General features: G+C 40.8%; 1 protein-coding gene across 1 annotated transcript; it reads right to left on the bottom strand.

The window, feature by feature from the left end:
* Positions 1 to 200: 200 nt before the first annotated feature.
* sash3 (SAM and SH3 domain containing 3) lies at positions 201 to 8,749 on the bottom strand. Its single transcript, XM_013271332.3, has 8 exons — positions 8,527 to 8,749; positions 6,922 to 7,017; positions 4,752 to 4,886; positions 3,895 to 4,030; positions 2,675 to 2,832; positions 2,015 to 2,227; positions 1,785 to 1,929; positions 201 to 914 (listed from the first exon to the last, which is right to left on the bottom strand). Exons 1-8 carry the CDS (start codon positions 8,581 to 8,583, stop codon positions 658 to 660), a joined length of 1,197 nt encoding a protein of 398 aa, XP_013126786.1. The 5' UTR covers positions 8,584 to 8,749; the 3' UTR covers positions 201 to 657.
* Between the last annotated feature and the right edge of the window lie 6,402 nt (positions 8,750 to 15,151).

Raw genomic sequence — 15,151 nt, 5'->3', positions numbered from 1 at the left:
CCAAATGTTTTAAAAATTGAAATTAAACATTAAAATTGAAAATTAAATGGAAACATGCAAAACTATTTGCTTCACAAATGATGAAATGATTGTAACTTTGCAAAAACCTCTGGATACAGCGTGTACGCTGACAGACTCACAGAGAGCTATTGAAAAGAAATGTGAAACAGTAGCAATTAACAGCTTACAGAATCAACACCTTAATGACAAATTTTCTTTAATTTTTTTATATTTACAACACTGCATCCTAATAGCATGAAAAACTGCTGTAATATACATTATAACTTGCAGCAGTTGTATTCAAGTTACATTGAAGTATTTTACATTCTTAGACGTAGTCTCAGTGACTACGTCCCATGAAAATGGTTTTAATATGTACCATTATGCTCAGATACATTATGATAAATGATGACAAACGACTTCATAAATCAAACAACACAATACAAAAAAACATTCATTTAAAATAATGTGTCCAGCTAGGACAGATAAAAAAACCAAAACTGTGCCACTTGCTCAACAGTCCATGGCTATGTGACTATTGTGTTCATACAGTCTGCTCTTCTACCATGAAGAGATATTTCAGTGGGATTAAATCTGCATCCACAGAAACCCAGATGACCAGGAGTAAGAGAAGTTTGACAAGTTGTCCATCACGTCTCAAGATCCTTCGTCCACTGTCAGCTCCTGCAGCTGCTCCTGCACACTCTCCAGCTGCTCCGTCTGGCTCTCTTGTGGCTGCTCGGACTCCGGCTCATGGTTCTCTAGCTCTTCCTCCATCTTTGGCTCCTCGCGTACACTCTCCAGATTCTCTGAGCTCTCAAAACAACCCGAATCCCGCGGCTCCTTGGCGTCCTCCCCAGATGTTTCCTCCTTCTCCTTCTCCTCCTCCTCTTCTGGCTCTGACTCTTCTTCAGCTACACAAGCACAAAAACAAACACAGTTTAATATAAAGAGGTTTACACCAATCCTTTTTATTCTTCCTGGACTCTGACAGGTCCTTTCATCTTGCTCAGCATCCAGCAGTAAAGGAACAACACAATCATTCATTTGGAGTCACTTTGTGTCCGCCTGGTGAATCTAAACCCTAGCTCACTCCTGTTCAGCATTGTTTATGTTCTCTCAAACCTCCTGAGGGAAATCCACTACATGCAGGCAGCTGACTGTTATTTGGTGCTGTGTGTTAGTGCATAAGTACAGTGGGACAGCAGAGAGAGAACCAAAACAGTAAATCTGTGGGTCAGATGGCTAAAAAAAAGGGATAAAACTACTAGTATTTAATGCTCAAACAGCGGCAGATTCAAGAAACACTTGCAGGTTCCTCAGCACAGACAATCACTTCCATCCGTTCACATCTCCCCAAAGTGATTGTAGTATCTATAATGTAGTATGTATGAAAATTAACTCCAGCTATGAGTTAATATGCTGCAGGTTAAATTACTTTCAGTGGTTTCAATGAGCAACAACTCTAATAGTAAGGAATTAATGGACAGTCATCACTGTGGTCAAAATAATACAAATAAAGGTTATTATGGTTTAGGGGAAGTAGATACTGATTCATATGAAATGGTTTTGAGTGAATTCTAAAGGAAGTTTAAATCCACAAACTCTCCTTCTGCAGCAAAGATGAGCCAAAATATTAAGACAAAGCACTGATAACACAATGTGAGCCATAAAGTGCACTTGATTGTGTAGTTGAAGCATAAAAAAATGACAAAGTGCTCCTGAAATCATCGTCCTTTGATTAGACATTATGAGCTTTGCAGAATCACAGTGTATAAACTTACAGTCTCTCAACAGCTCAGTGGCGTTCAGGATCTTGGAGCGCTGCTCTGGGTCTGTGATGTTCAGCTCATTCAGGTGAGACTCCTTCAGCCCTGCAAAGTCCTCCAGAGTCTGGAAACCATGCATGGACAGCAAAGAACTCAGCTCCTGCAACATGAGAGAGAATAAGGTTTACATATCTGCGATCAGACAGATTTGACCTTCGCAACAGTTACTCTGCAGTTTCCCTCACCATCAGGCCGAAACTGTCCAGGACTTCCTCCAGGGTTTTGGGTTTGGATTTGGCTCGGTTGGCTTTTCTGCTGCAGCGTTTCCTCCTGGTCGGGGGGCTTTCGTCCGGCAGGAGGTTCACATAAATGAACTTAAAGGAGCCCACCTTGTTGTTGAGCTTCCCGGTCCAGGTGCCCACGGGGGGCTTCTCGATGATGTGGATGATGTCCCCTTTCTATGAAAAGAAGAGTGCATGAATACTGGCAGCCTGACAGGAGATAAAAGAAACTCACGAAAGAGTCGCAGAATTAGTTTAAATTAAAGTCTGTGATCATCTCAGAGTTTAGCTCAATATTGGATCAAACAATCTATCCAGTGATTTAAGATAATGATCACTAGTGTAGAAGCTTTGAAAATATGAGTTTATAAATATTTTAAGCACCCCCTCAAGCAGACTTTTCTGATCACACATCATTGTATAAACTGCACTGAAATTATATTTTATCAAAGGGGTAACCAGTAATGGAGGGTCTTGTAGATTAAACTCTTCCTTCACGGATGATAATCAAAATGACCCGTCTTCTTTTACACAGTTAACAAGCTCCCTGGAGGACGCCTCAGTGAGACAGCAAACGAGGCCAAATCGCAGCCAGTGAGGAAGACTCCCCCCTCCCAGACTCACTTGGAGTTTTAGCGAATCCACATCGTAGGGGCTGGGGGTAAAGTCGGTGTGGACCACGGCGCGGCCGCAGAACGGGCCGTTGTAAGCAATGCCGTTCTCCTCCAGTCGCATGCTGTCCCTCTGGCTGTATCCACTGTCCAGGCTCTGTCTGTCGCTGTCTGAGGAGGACAGATAAGAAGCTGGGTCAGATTCATCCCGAGGCCTTCGCCTCTGCCCCAGAGGTTTAAACACACTGTAAACATCCCTGTATGAGTCCAGGAATCATGCTGATGGGACACTGGGCCTTTATGCAATATAAACGGGGTTTTCAGGCTTTTATTAAAATAATATGGCATTTCACAAAGATATCAGACCTCTAAATAGCATTTGTAATGTAAATATATCTGTTGCACCTATTCTTTTAGCTCTTGACTCGCTTAGGTTGGACTAATTAACTATGAATGCTGGATAAATTAAGTCAAAGCACTTTTCCTCCAGCGGGAAACACGCCTTTTTGAAGACTTTAACAGTTACAAGAACATTTTACTGGGAAAACTTCCCTTCTCATTCATCTGTAAAATTATCAACTTGCTACTTTCAGTTGCTCCCTGTGGTGTTGCCACAGCGGGTAGCTCCGCGTGTTTGATTTGGCAGATTTTTTTATACCCTTCCTAACGCAACCTCATAAGGATTGGGTTCGCCTCTTGGGACCAAACTAGGCATCTTTTGCTTGTTAAGTGATTATGAAATCCCCTAAATTGTGTAAATTAAGAAAAGCGGTGGCACTCACAATTTAATTTAGCTTTGGGATTGAGTAGCACCTTTTTGTGAAACTTTGCTACTTCTGTTGAATTACTCCAACAGCAAAGTTAAGCCTGGTCTAACATTTTAACACTGTTTTAACAGTTATAATGCCGAAGACTTTCTATGCATCTGACCGAGGAAATCAGGTTGACTGAGTCAGTGACCTCCTTTAAATCTAAAATTAAAATACATTTTTAGGGGAGTCTGATTTCACTTGAGTAAAAATCCTTTCTTTAAAGAATTCGATAGTCGAGAATCTAGTTTATCATTATAATTATTGTCTTGCTGTTAAAAGAAAAAATATATATATATATAATATCACCCTAAAAAAGTATTCAGTGTATCCTTGGGCAACACTCAGTCTGTCACATCTGTGTAGTCAGACCTCCTGTTCCTCTCACACAGCCTGAAGTAGTGATTTTTTTTTCCACACTTACTGCCAGAGAGCTGGCGGCTGATGGGGCTGGGCATGGTGTCCTCCGAGCCTGTGGAGCACACCGACGTCCTCTGACCTGCACTCAGATCTGGATTCCAGTCGGTGGAGACAGGAGACAGCTCTTCACCGCTCTCCCCCTGGGGACAACAGTGCAGGTCAGAGGTCAGTTCACATTTACCTCACATACATAACAAAAACGTCAAAGAAGTGTCTCATTAACTTTGTCTCAAACTTGTTGCATTACCTTAGAAATTACTTTTGTCGATCTGTCATTTATTTGCAGAAAAGTGAATTCTTCTTTAAAAACACGGTCTGGCTCGTCTTTGTGCTAACACACATTAACCTTTAAATGACAGATTGGTGGCAGTCTGCTAAATTTAGAGCTCTGAACTGAGCGAGCATTATACCAAACTTTGGTAGGAGATAGACATGAAAAAGCAGAAGCAGTGGAGGAGGGTTTATTCTGGCTCTTTACCCAAACATCAGCATCCCCCCAGATTTAAAACACTTGATTACAAGAAGAGTGCACCGCACTGGCTGAACTGTAACATTAAATTCTGCAGTATGCTGTATTTTAGTTAAATCTAGAAAACACTGCATGCAAGTTTTTTGTGTAAGGTAAAAGAATAAATCCCTCTGCTCTGCAGTGGAGTAGAAATATACAGTGGAATCAAGAGTACTTAGGTAAAATAAAGGAGATGATCCGCCTTTATTCTGAAAAACGCAGTACGTGGATTTCTCCACAAGGTGGAGACAGATTCAAATTTGTAGTAGTGTGAACTTTTTTTTTTTTTTTTTTTAAGGTATGCGTCACGTGTTAACCTTTGGATTACTTTGTGAAACTTAAACAGTCTTTACCCCTTCTTCTGCTAAAGCCTTCTGCACCATCTTGGACGTTTTGCGGGTCATGGTGCGTGAGATGACATTGCGCCATTTCTTTCCCAGTTTGCTGCCACTTTTCACTGCTTCCTCTGCAGGCATACAATCTGCTACCTGAGAGGAGAAAAGGGAAAACCATCAGATGAGTTTTCGGTGTCATTTAAAGTCACTGAAATTAAGTTTGAGAGTAGTAAAAAAATATTCAAATCTAAGCCCCTGACATGAATTTCCTCGGTGGCATCGAAGCCAGATCACAAAACTTTTCTCACGGACTAAGAAGAGCGTTTGTGGTAATGGGGTTTGCGTGCACACACATGTTGCCGCCATCCACAAAGTATTTCTCTGTCTCTCTGTCACACAAACACGCACACAGACACACAAGCGCTCTACTGTGGTGCTTGAAAGCACAGTTTTAGAGAGTGTTACCAGACTCCATCTGCAGGCAAAAAATGTCGTTTTCAGGCTTTTGAGGTAGTTAACAGGAGAGACGGGCACATAGCTTAATCACAGTGATTATTAGTATCATACAGATCCTAAAAAGCAACAGTGGGCACTTGTGAAATAGTCAAGAGCTGTAGCCAAAACCTAACATTAAGTATTAAAAAGAGTGCCAAATAGACAGAATACATCAAGACAAAAGATGCAGTTTTATCCTTAAATTGCTGTATGTAAAATACATTTGTCAGGTGAGTTATGAAGAGCAGCAGCAGAGAATTACTTACAGCACCCACCTGGTTAGTGGTCACGTTCAACCACCATAACCTTCTACTAATAATAACCACAGGTTTCTGTTTTGGTTCTGCTCCTCAGGTGGAGTTTGGAAGCATGTCGTATTAAGACAAACTTTTTTCAATTAGGTCTGCAGGGTTTACAAAACACAGCAGCTCGTCTTCTCTCAGGAAAGAAACAGCGTGATCACATCACACCTGTACTGGCCTCCCTGCACTGGCTTCTAGTCCATTGCAGGATCCAGTTTAAAATTTTACTATTTGCTTTCAAGAGCCTGAGAGGTTTTGTGCCATCCTACTTAACCTGGTCTGTAAACCAGCTGCTTTTAGAGGTTTCTAGATCCAAGCTCAAAGTTGCATCGTGTAGTAGTTGAGCAGGTTTCCTGGGTTTTATCATGTGGTCTTATTTATTTGTATTATTGTTTATTTGACGATGTTTTGATATTTTTGCAGACTTTAGTGTATTTATTAGTGATTTGCTGATTGGTAATTATCTGTGTATTTGGCATAACCTATACAACACTTTAGTCAGCTGACATTAACAGAATTTTGGGGGGTCAAGCTTGGCTTCCCTGATTTAAAAATCAATACTAGATTTGCAAACTAACCATAAGTTTGTCCAATTAGCTCCATTCACTCATATTCAGTGAGAAATGTCTTGATTTGAAGCCAATTTCGGTACAAATATGAAATAATCAGGCTCTGGAGATGCCCTCAAAGCTTGTCGTGCACTTATTCTTAATGAAACTCTATCATGAAGAAACGCTGCAGTTTATCGGCAGTGTAAACATTCAGTAACCACAATGACAATGGCAAACCCACGTCTGCAGAGACCGCTGACAGGGGTGTAACAGATGAATTCTCAGCAGAAAGTTTTAAGCTCAAAGTTTACGTAAATGAAAAAATATATAAGGCCAAATTTAAATGGATACACTATTTGGGGGAATACCATTTATGACTTTCGGACGGAGAGGCTCTCTGCTTGACTAGACCAGAGGACATCCTGTCTGCATGCTGTTGTCATCTGGTGCTCTGTGCAATGCTTCTCATTCTTACTTCCTCTCTGTAATCATTTCTCTCTAACTTCCACTCAGTAACCTGAATGTTTCTGGGAAATTATTCATATATTCTGTTAATTTTAAAAGTGTTATCATTTGTTCACACATGTAAATCAGGAAGCACCAACTGGGCACTTCTGTAACAGTCATAACTGAAAAAAAAGCTTCAACTTGACCTCTAGTGGATGCAGTGTTATTTAGAGAAGGCCACAGTACGAGAGACGAGGAACAATGTAACAAAATATCTGGAGGAACTGCTATTCAGGAAGTTAAAAGAAGAGATAAAATAGGTATTTTTACTTTTCTAAACTGATGTTTTGTACATTTTGCTTGTTTTGTGCAAATCCCAGGGTAGAAACTTACATTCTCCTCCAAGCTGAACTCCTTCTCTGACACAACAGGAGAGGTAGGCTTGGGCTTCATGAAATCCTTGAAGCTGCTGGACCTCTGCAGGGTGAGCTGCAAACAAAATGTGGATTGCACTTGAATATCATGAACAGCAAAGGGGATCAGACAGTTGATCAGTGGTTTTCTGTGGAATAACTGATAATGCTGAACTTTCGGTCGTGCACACAATACGATCTTATCTCCTCAAATTTGTGAACAGAAGGGGTTTCTTAGAAGCAATGTGTGCCAGTGTTTCTCCACACACTGTTATTGAAGTTGAAGTCACGGCTAATTGAACGTCTGCACGGTGATGTGGCTGCATCTGATAAGGTTTTACAAAGGTATTGCAGCTGTTTAGCAGGAAACACAAAGGAAATGATGTGTGACTAGATTCATTAGGGTTTCTGCAATAAATAGCTTGTGTTTTCAAAAATGGTATACACAAGACCTTGAGGGGAGGACATGGGCACTAAAGCTAAAACATATACAAGAACATGACTTCATCTTCGCAACAACATTGTTTTTTTTTCCTTTTCTTTTTTTAGTTCAGTTTTAGTTTAGTTCCAGAAAGGCAAAGTGGAAATTAAGCTTTCAAGCTGTAGTAATTTTGAGCAAAAGAGCCAAATTTGACTCATTTTTTTGCATATTTTCCAGATTAAGACTTTCTTGTAGCTGTTGTGGAAAATTTTTGTCTAATTTTCCATTTAACCACGCCGCCGTGCAACATCTTATCGCAGCTCATCCTTCTCTCTCTGCTCAAACCACAGGAAACTGGCAAAGCTTTAGCAACTGCTACCAGCCAATCATTGCAGACATCCAGCCAGCACCGGTGGCTTACGGTCTACCTTGTGAAGTTTAACCACCAAAGTTTAACCTTCAGCAGTCTTGGGCCTCAGTGACATTTAATATGACAAGTTCTGGTGGCAAATGTTTCTTTTCCCATCCTCAGTTTTTATTTAACAGCCACAGACCTTTCAGCTAAATCAATCTTCTATTAACGCTGACAACCGCAGCAGTGACATGAGAAGAACTAACACAGCGAGTTGTGTAATGACATGGCGTGAAAACGACCGCGGGTGGAGAGCTGCATGGAAAATAAGAGCACTGGTGTCGAGTGTAGGAGGCTCACTATCGTGATGGCAGCTGGAGACGAAGTCTCAAAGCCACAAAGCCTTCTCTGACTCAAACTACATCTGCAGCAATGATTCACCCTGCCAGAATAGAGGAACTTTACTTTTCTAAAAATGTACCGAGGCTGCAGCCAAAAGGGTAGTTAGAAAAGGTAGGAAATATTCTGTTTTAGGCAACAATCTGCTGCTGAACCTCAAGTTTTGTCTGTGTTCGTGTGTGTTCAGCTTAACCGCAAAGGTCTGAACTAACTTAAGCTGACATCCTGTGTTGAAAAGATGTGCACACAAAGAAGACAGCTGATGTCGAAGTGCAAACAAGTGTGTGTGGCGACAAAAGTCTACAAAAAGTAACAAATATAAAAACTATACATTTCTATTTAATATAAGCATTTCTAAGAGTAGCTGCACACACACATCAAAACAAAGAATTACAGCAACCAAAAAAACTCACCTTCTTCTTCTGCACCTGCTCCTTCTCTGAGGCATTTGACGGCCTTCGCCTCAACATCTTGTCCCTCTGTGATCCTCAGATCTCCCCGGACAGAAAGCTGTGGGAAAGCTGGACCCGCTTTAATCACCTGAGGATTTCTGTGACTACGCGGTCACAGCCTGAGTCTGATTAGAAAACTGAGGAAGCCTGATGTGTGCTCTGTTGCTGCCGAATGAACTGCAGAAGCAAGCAGGAAGTCACGTGGCCATGCTGAAACTGAAGAGGCAAACCCTGTTTTTGGTGACTGCACGGAGACTCGTGGTTTTTTGCTCACAAGTGCATGCTATTTGCTCTCTGTGGCTCAAAACTGAACTGATACATGCAACCTTAATAAGTATTTCATTATAACACTGTTGACTGTTACTACAGATCAAATGGAAAGTGCATAATCACCTGTTTCTCATCATCTTTAAAAAAAAGTTTTAAAGATAAAAGTTAAGTCAAGTAAAAGCTGGCTGGAGGAACATTAATCAGCAATAGATGCTGATGATCTTTTGCTGCAGTGTCACATCCCGCAGCCACTTATACAACATTACTACTCCTGCACCGTTTTAGAACTTTTGCAAATAGTTGCAGTCAAATTTACTGGCTGTTAAAACTTCTCTTGTGTTTCTTAACATCTGTGTTGTCAGCCTACTTTGTGTGCTCACAATGTTGAGGACAAATAAAAGGTTTTGATTTTGCAGTCTGTCGTTTAGCTTCAGTTTTACTGAGCTGAAGTGTGGAAGTGAAAGGCAGCTAGAGCTCACATATTTAGCAACTCAGTAACAGCTTTGCAGCTGCAGCTACAGGAGCTCAGAAAAAAATCACAAACTGCTCATCAGATTGCCCCAAAACTCATCCATATTTACTCACAAAGTGGTTTGTGGGACAAGTGAGTTACAAAGAAAAAGGCCAGACACAACCTGACAGGATAGAAATGGAGCATTGAGACAAAAACAACTTGTGTGACTCAGAAATGTGTGCGCTTGTGAGTGCGCACTGAGCTGGCAGGACAAGGCGAAGTAAATGGCTGGCAGTAAATGTAAAGAGGGAAGTACGATGCGAGTCAAGTTTAGTTTGTTATTTTGGAGGGGGGGTTGGGGGGACCACATGATGAGAGGATGCCCTATTTTAGTTTCCTGTCAGTCGGTTAAAGGTTGGCAAGCAATCTCGCAGAAGATCTCAAAGGGGATGAAAACAACAAGCAACAGCTGATTTGGACGGTGCAAACTAAGACATAGTAGTGTAAGAAACATTCAGACGTTTGGGTGACTACAGTGCTGCAGAGATAACAAAATAAGAGCTCTTAGCACATGTTTAATGTAAAGAAAAAGTAAAACTACTCATGCATAATGAAAATTGTGTAAAGAAAACAACAAAACATTATTATGGACACAGCTGTTATGATTACACACACTGACACGTGAAGATGCTTTTTTAATAAGTTTTTGGACATTTTTGTAAGAGCATTTCAGAACAGAAAGCATACAGAAAGCAAAAGGGAAAACCACAAAGTTTTGAAATGATCCAAGAATCGAATCCAGGCCCCTGCAGGTTTCCAGCATAATAGTTACTAGCTCAACCACAGTGAACCAGGGCAGCACCCTTTTTTTTTGTGGCTTTTTCTGTAACCAGGTGTGACAAGTGAGAACCAGATCTGACAGAGAAACCATGGGACACTACTCTCTCATTTGGTAGCAGTGCAGCCTGATTTATCATCTTATTTACTCCGAGCAGATATGGATAAGTGAAAGGGAATGAATGGTTGAACTGATTACTTCAATGGAGATGATAATTTACAAAATGAAAGCCATGTTGCTGTTGTCCCCTCTGTGAATCACCACCTTACCATGGTGGAGGGGTTTGTGTGATCCCTTTGCCTCCTTGAAGGGTCTCCCAAGGTAAATTGGTCCTGAGTGAGGAGGCAGACAAAGAGCGATTCAATGGACCAATGACTGGTAAAAAGAGCAAGGGATTGGTGTACCCTGCCCGAGACAGACCTGGAGCCAAGAATTTGATGGAAAGTACCTGGTGGTCAGGCCTTAGTCCATGGGGCCCAGGTGCTCAGGGGTGCTCCATCTGGCGACTCCATTGTCCTACTGGGAGACTTCAATGACCATGTAGGCCACAGGTGTCGAATTCCAGGCCTCGAGGGCCGGTGTCCTGCAGGTTTTAGATGTGTCGTTGATCCATCACAGCTGATTTAAATTGCTAAATTACCTCCTCAACATGTCTTGAAGTTCTCCAGAGGCCTGGTAATGAACTAATCATTTGATTCAGGTGTGTTGACCCAGAGTGATATCAAAAACCTGCAGGACACCGGCCCTCGAGGCCTGGAGTTCGACACCCCTGACGTAGGCAATGACAGAACAGGTGTGATTTGGAGAAATGGCTTGCCTCATCTGAACCTGAATGTTGTGAAGTTTTTTGACTTCTGTACAAATAACAGCTTGTCCATAATGAACACCATGTTCAAACATAAGGATGTCCATAAGTGCACGTGACACCTGGATACCCTAGGTTGCAGGTCCATAATGGATGGATGGAAGACTACAACTAAGTGTTCTTCCATAAGTAAATCACAGCTAAGAAATAAATTGGTTGGGTTTCAAATACTCCCTATTTCCGTTCCTTAACAAGGGTTAGGGTTAGGTTCTTGACTGCCAACTTTCTACTTCCACACATAAAAAATGGAAAGCCTATCCATCTATTATGAGTTTTTTTCCAACATTTTTTCAAAGAGTGAGAAATCCAAGTGAATTCTACAAATATTCATGCTGCTTACTGATGAGATTTGTTCACTAAAACATTAAATTATAATGCTCATTTGCTAACAGCAGGTTGTTTCACACCAAGACAACGACAAAGGAAATGCTCTTAAAAATGAGACATAAATAAGCAGTGGGTGACATCGAGGTGGCTACATCCATCTTTTATACTCTCAGCGTTTCCAGATTACAAACCACACTTGGCTGTAGCTCAGATCTGCACCTCAACCTGACATAACTTCATCTACATACGCCTTCATTGAATCACAGTTAATCTGGAACTAAACCAAGATAAGCTCTTCTAAAGGGTCAGGTTATTTGAAGGTGAAAAACAACTCATAGTCAGATTTAAGAGATCAAAGTCCACAGGTGTGTAAGTACCTCAACGTAAATACGCAGCACTACTTGGATTGTAGGGATAACTGGAAGACTTCTGTTAAATGTATTTACTGTTTAACAGTAAATACATGGTAAACATAAAAGATCTTTCTTCATAGAGAACAATGATCGCATAGTTTTTCTTCCTCTTCTCTTCTTTTCACCACAAGCTCACCAAAGTGGATGTGGATGAAAACGCCTTTTCTGAGAGCTATCAGACTGTCTTTGAAAGGCTCCGTCATGTGCTTTTAATGACCAGAGATGCAGATGCAGGGTGTGAAGTGTCGACGCTTGTCTTCACACCTTCAAGTCATGCTGACAGAATAGTTGCCCAGCAACCAAAGTCTGCCAGCAGGAGCAGCTCTAAGCTGCTGAACCATGAGTCCAGTTATGTGAAGCTGCAGGTTGACTCTGATTATGATTCAGTTTAAGATGTTGTCATTTTTTAATGAAGAACTTCATGCATTGGGAATTTGCATGCCCTAATTAGCCTTTTTGGCATCAGTTTTTCAGAGTCAAATACTGATTCTCTTTGTAGATGCATATTTCTCATTTAATATAATCTCTGCCTATTTACAGCCACTGTTTACTTCCCTTTCCCTTTGTCTAGAGAAGTAACTTCTTTAAATGTGCACCTATTCATGACGATGATAAATTAGTTTTAATACAGCACTGTGCAAACGTCTCAAGTCCCTCCTCGTTTCTTTGTATTCTGCTAGAAAAATAGGAAATAGGTAAAGCATTTCATTCATAAATGCAAATACAGTATCTTGGGGAAAGATAGAGTCTGTACAATTCTAACAAGTTTGAAAGTCAATATTTGGTATGACAACCTTCCTCATTCCTTTAAGTACTCTTCAAGAACAGTTATCCAGGCTGCTCGAAGGACATTTAAAGTTCTTCTTTTGGATATTGGCTGCTTTTTGTTTGGGATCACTGGCATGTTGAAAAATTACATTGTTACCAATCAGACATTTTGCAGGTGGTATTACATAGTGGATCAAAATCTAATGAGACTTTGGAAATGTATCCGTTCATTCATTTAACAAACAATGGCCTTATTATCACATGGGCACATGGAAGAACCATTAACAGACATAACAGCCACAATCAACCAGTAATTGTCACAAGTCAGCCAATGTGGTTGTGTTGGTTACTCTGCATGCCGAAACTGATCTAACAAGTGTTCAGTGGGGCTGAAGTCAGGATGCAGGCAGGCCATTTCATCCTCTCAACTCCCAAATTCTGGAGGCAGTCTCTGATATGCTCTGTGAGGGGGGGAGTGCTGATGTGGCTACAGTTGGGTCCCAGACTCTGGAGATATGGAATGATTGTAGAATCTCCTTTCAGTATTTCTCTGCGATGACTTTTCCTCCAGTGATGACTAGCTTTGTTTTTCCAGTGAGGGAGATGCCATCTCACACCATCATAGTGTCTCCGTCATAGCATAACTTTCAGGCACCTTGTTTTAAAGATATCGTTGCAAAAGGAATGTTCGTCTCATTTAAAACATTCTAAAAAATGATTCCACAATTCTAAAAGATTTTTACATATCAGAAGTTTTGTTAGCAAATATTTAGACTCCTGTATTTGCCACGCAGTTCAATAAGGACAGATCATCAGAAAGAATGAACATGATTATTGACGAACAGAATACAGATAGATGTTTGGTGCTTAGACTCCAATGGCCTGTCTTGGCAGAACTGAACCCCAGCTGTGAAAGAGTTAAGAGCAGGATCCTCCGGACCCTGGACGCTGGTGGTGGAGGTGAAGGTGACTTGAATGGAGCTTGACTGATGAAAGGTGGAGAGGGAGAGGAGGTGGGTTGCACAGAAGGGGTCTGTGAAGGAGAAAGACACACAGTGAGATTTAAAGTATGCGGCAGGAATGCTGATTGGCCTGGAGAAGGCCGGGAGAAGGTAATTGGACTAGACCAGTGATGACACAAACAGCTTGACAGCGTGGGAAAGTGGAAGTGCTAAAGCTGAACATGAGCTTCATTAATAGTATTAATGACATTCATACATAGCTCACACAAAAGGTAACGTATATGCATACATATATTAATCAACTCACATGGGACAAAACAAAAGCAGCAAGGAAACAGGCCTTAAACACTCTAGAACATTCTAGCAACATTAGTATATATTGACACTTCCTCTTTTAGCATCAGATTACGTCTGATTCAGATTAGAATACTGCATCTTTTATACTACTCAAGTGAGAAACATCTATAAAAACCATATCCTATGTTAGTTTTACAACACCATGAAGGTCCTACTACTGTAGCTCACATGTTTTGGCCCTGCCAACATTTCTTGAGGTCCTCTCACGCTTGTGTGGAAAAATGGTAGTACATTTTTCATACATCTCCAACTTTGGGGGTTTTCCCTTTAGTGATCACAGTTTCTGTGAAAGAAGCATGCATAGCTTTAGCTTCATTAATAGGAGGATTAATGAGAAGCAGATAAGTCTACATCTTTAAATAACTGGATTAGAGCTTTTTATGCTGCAGTTGGAAAAACTGAGGTGCAGTCGAATCAACTCTCTGGAAAAATTCAGAGTGATCTGATCACCATTCATTGAACAGTGGAACAAAAAAGCATGAACGAATCACAATGCAATACCTGTCACAAAAACACAACATGCACTCCTATTTCTTTATTTGAATTTGTGAAAAGTGTCAATGGTATCACAGTTTGACAGAAATTAATTACATTTTTGTATCAACGAGGAAATTCCCAAAGAGCTGTATTTGAAAGTCATGTTTCACCTGAGTTCACACTGGACGTTCGGTACTTTTGACAGCTTTCATTCTTTGACTTTGTGTTTTCTCCTGTTTATAAAAATATCTTTCATCACAATGTCACACATGCTGAACTCTATTTTTGTTGGTTGCTGGCCAACAGCTTGTTGGTGCATTACTGTTGTGTTTGTGTGATAGTAGCAAACTAATGCCTGCTAGGCGCCATTAAGAACAAAAAAACATTTGCATAAATGGTTACTTAAAAAAAAATAACTTAATGACTACTTAAATATTTGAATATCATGCACATCCCTTGGGGTTTTCCCTAATGAAGTTATGCCTGGCACATAGCCATATTTATGAGCACAGCAAATATTCTGTTTGCAAGCAGCAGCCAGTTACAGGTAAGTTGGCTTATACGGAGGGGAAGTGAGCTGAAATGGCACATTTACATAGACAGTAAAAAAAGAGGTGGACATAGTCATTATGACATCATGTGATTAGTCTTGTTGTGAAGCACTCATATGAGCATTTTCACCAAAACGCATCGTCCCAGAGGAGAGGCTGCCGATTCTGAGGCCACAACAGCGAATTCATGTGTGTGTGTGTTTGTGTGTCCAGGGTAATGGCATTTGGCAAAAAAGATTCAGTGATTTCATGAAGTCAGATACTCAGAAATCATGTTGTCACTTTGTTGCATTCGTCATTCATG

The sequence above is a fragment of the Oreochromis niloticus genome, linkage group LG2 (genome assembly GCF_001858045.2).
Source record: "Oreochromis niloticus isolate F11D_XX linkage group LG2, O_niloticus_UMD_NMBU, whole genome shotgun sequence".
NCBI classification, from domain to species: Eukaryota; Metazoa; Chordata; class Actinopteri; order Cichliformes; family Cichlidae; genus Oreochromis; species Oreochromis niloticus.
The sequence above is the reverse complement of the archived record's forward strand: the minus strand, read 5'-3'. Positions and strand labels throughout refer to the sequence as shown.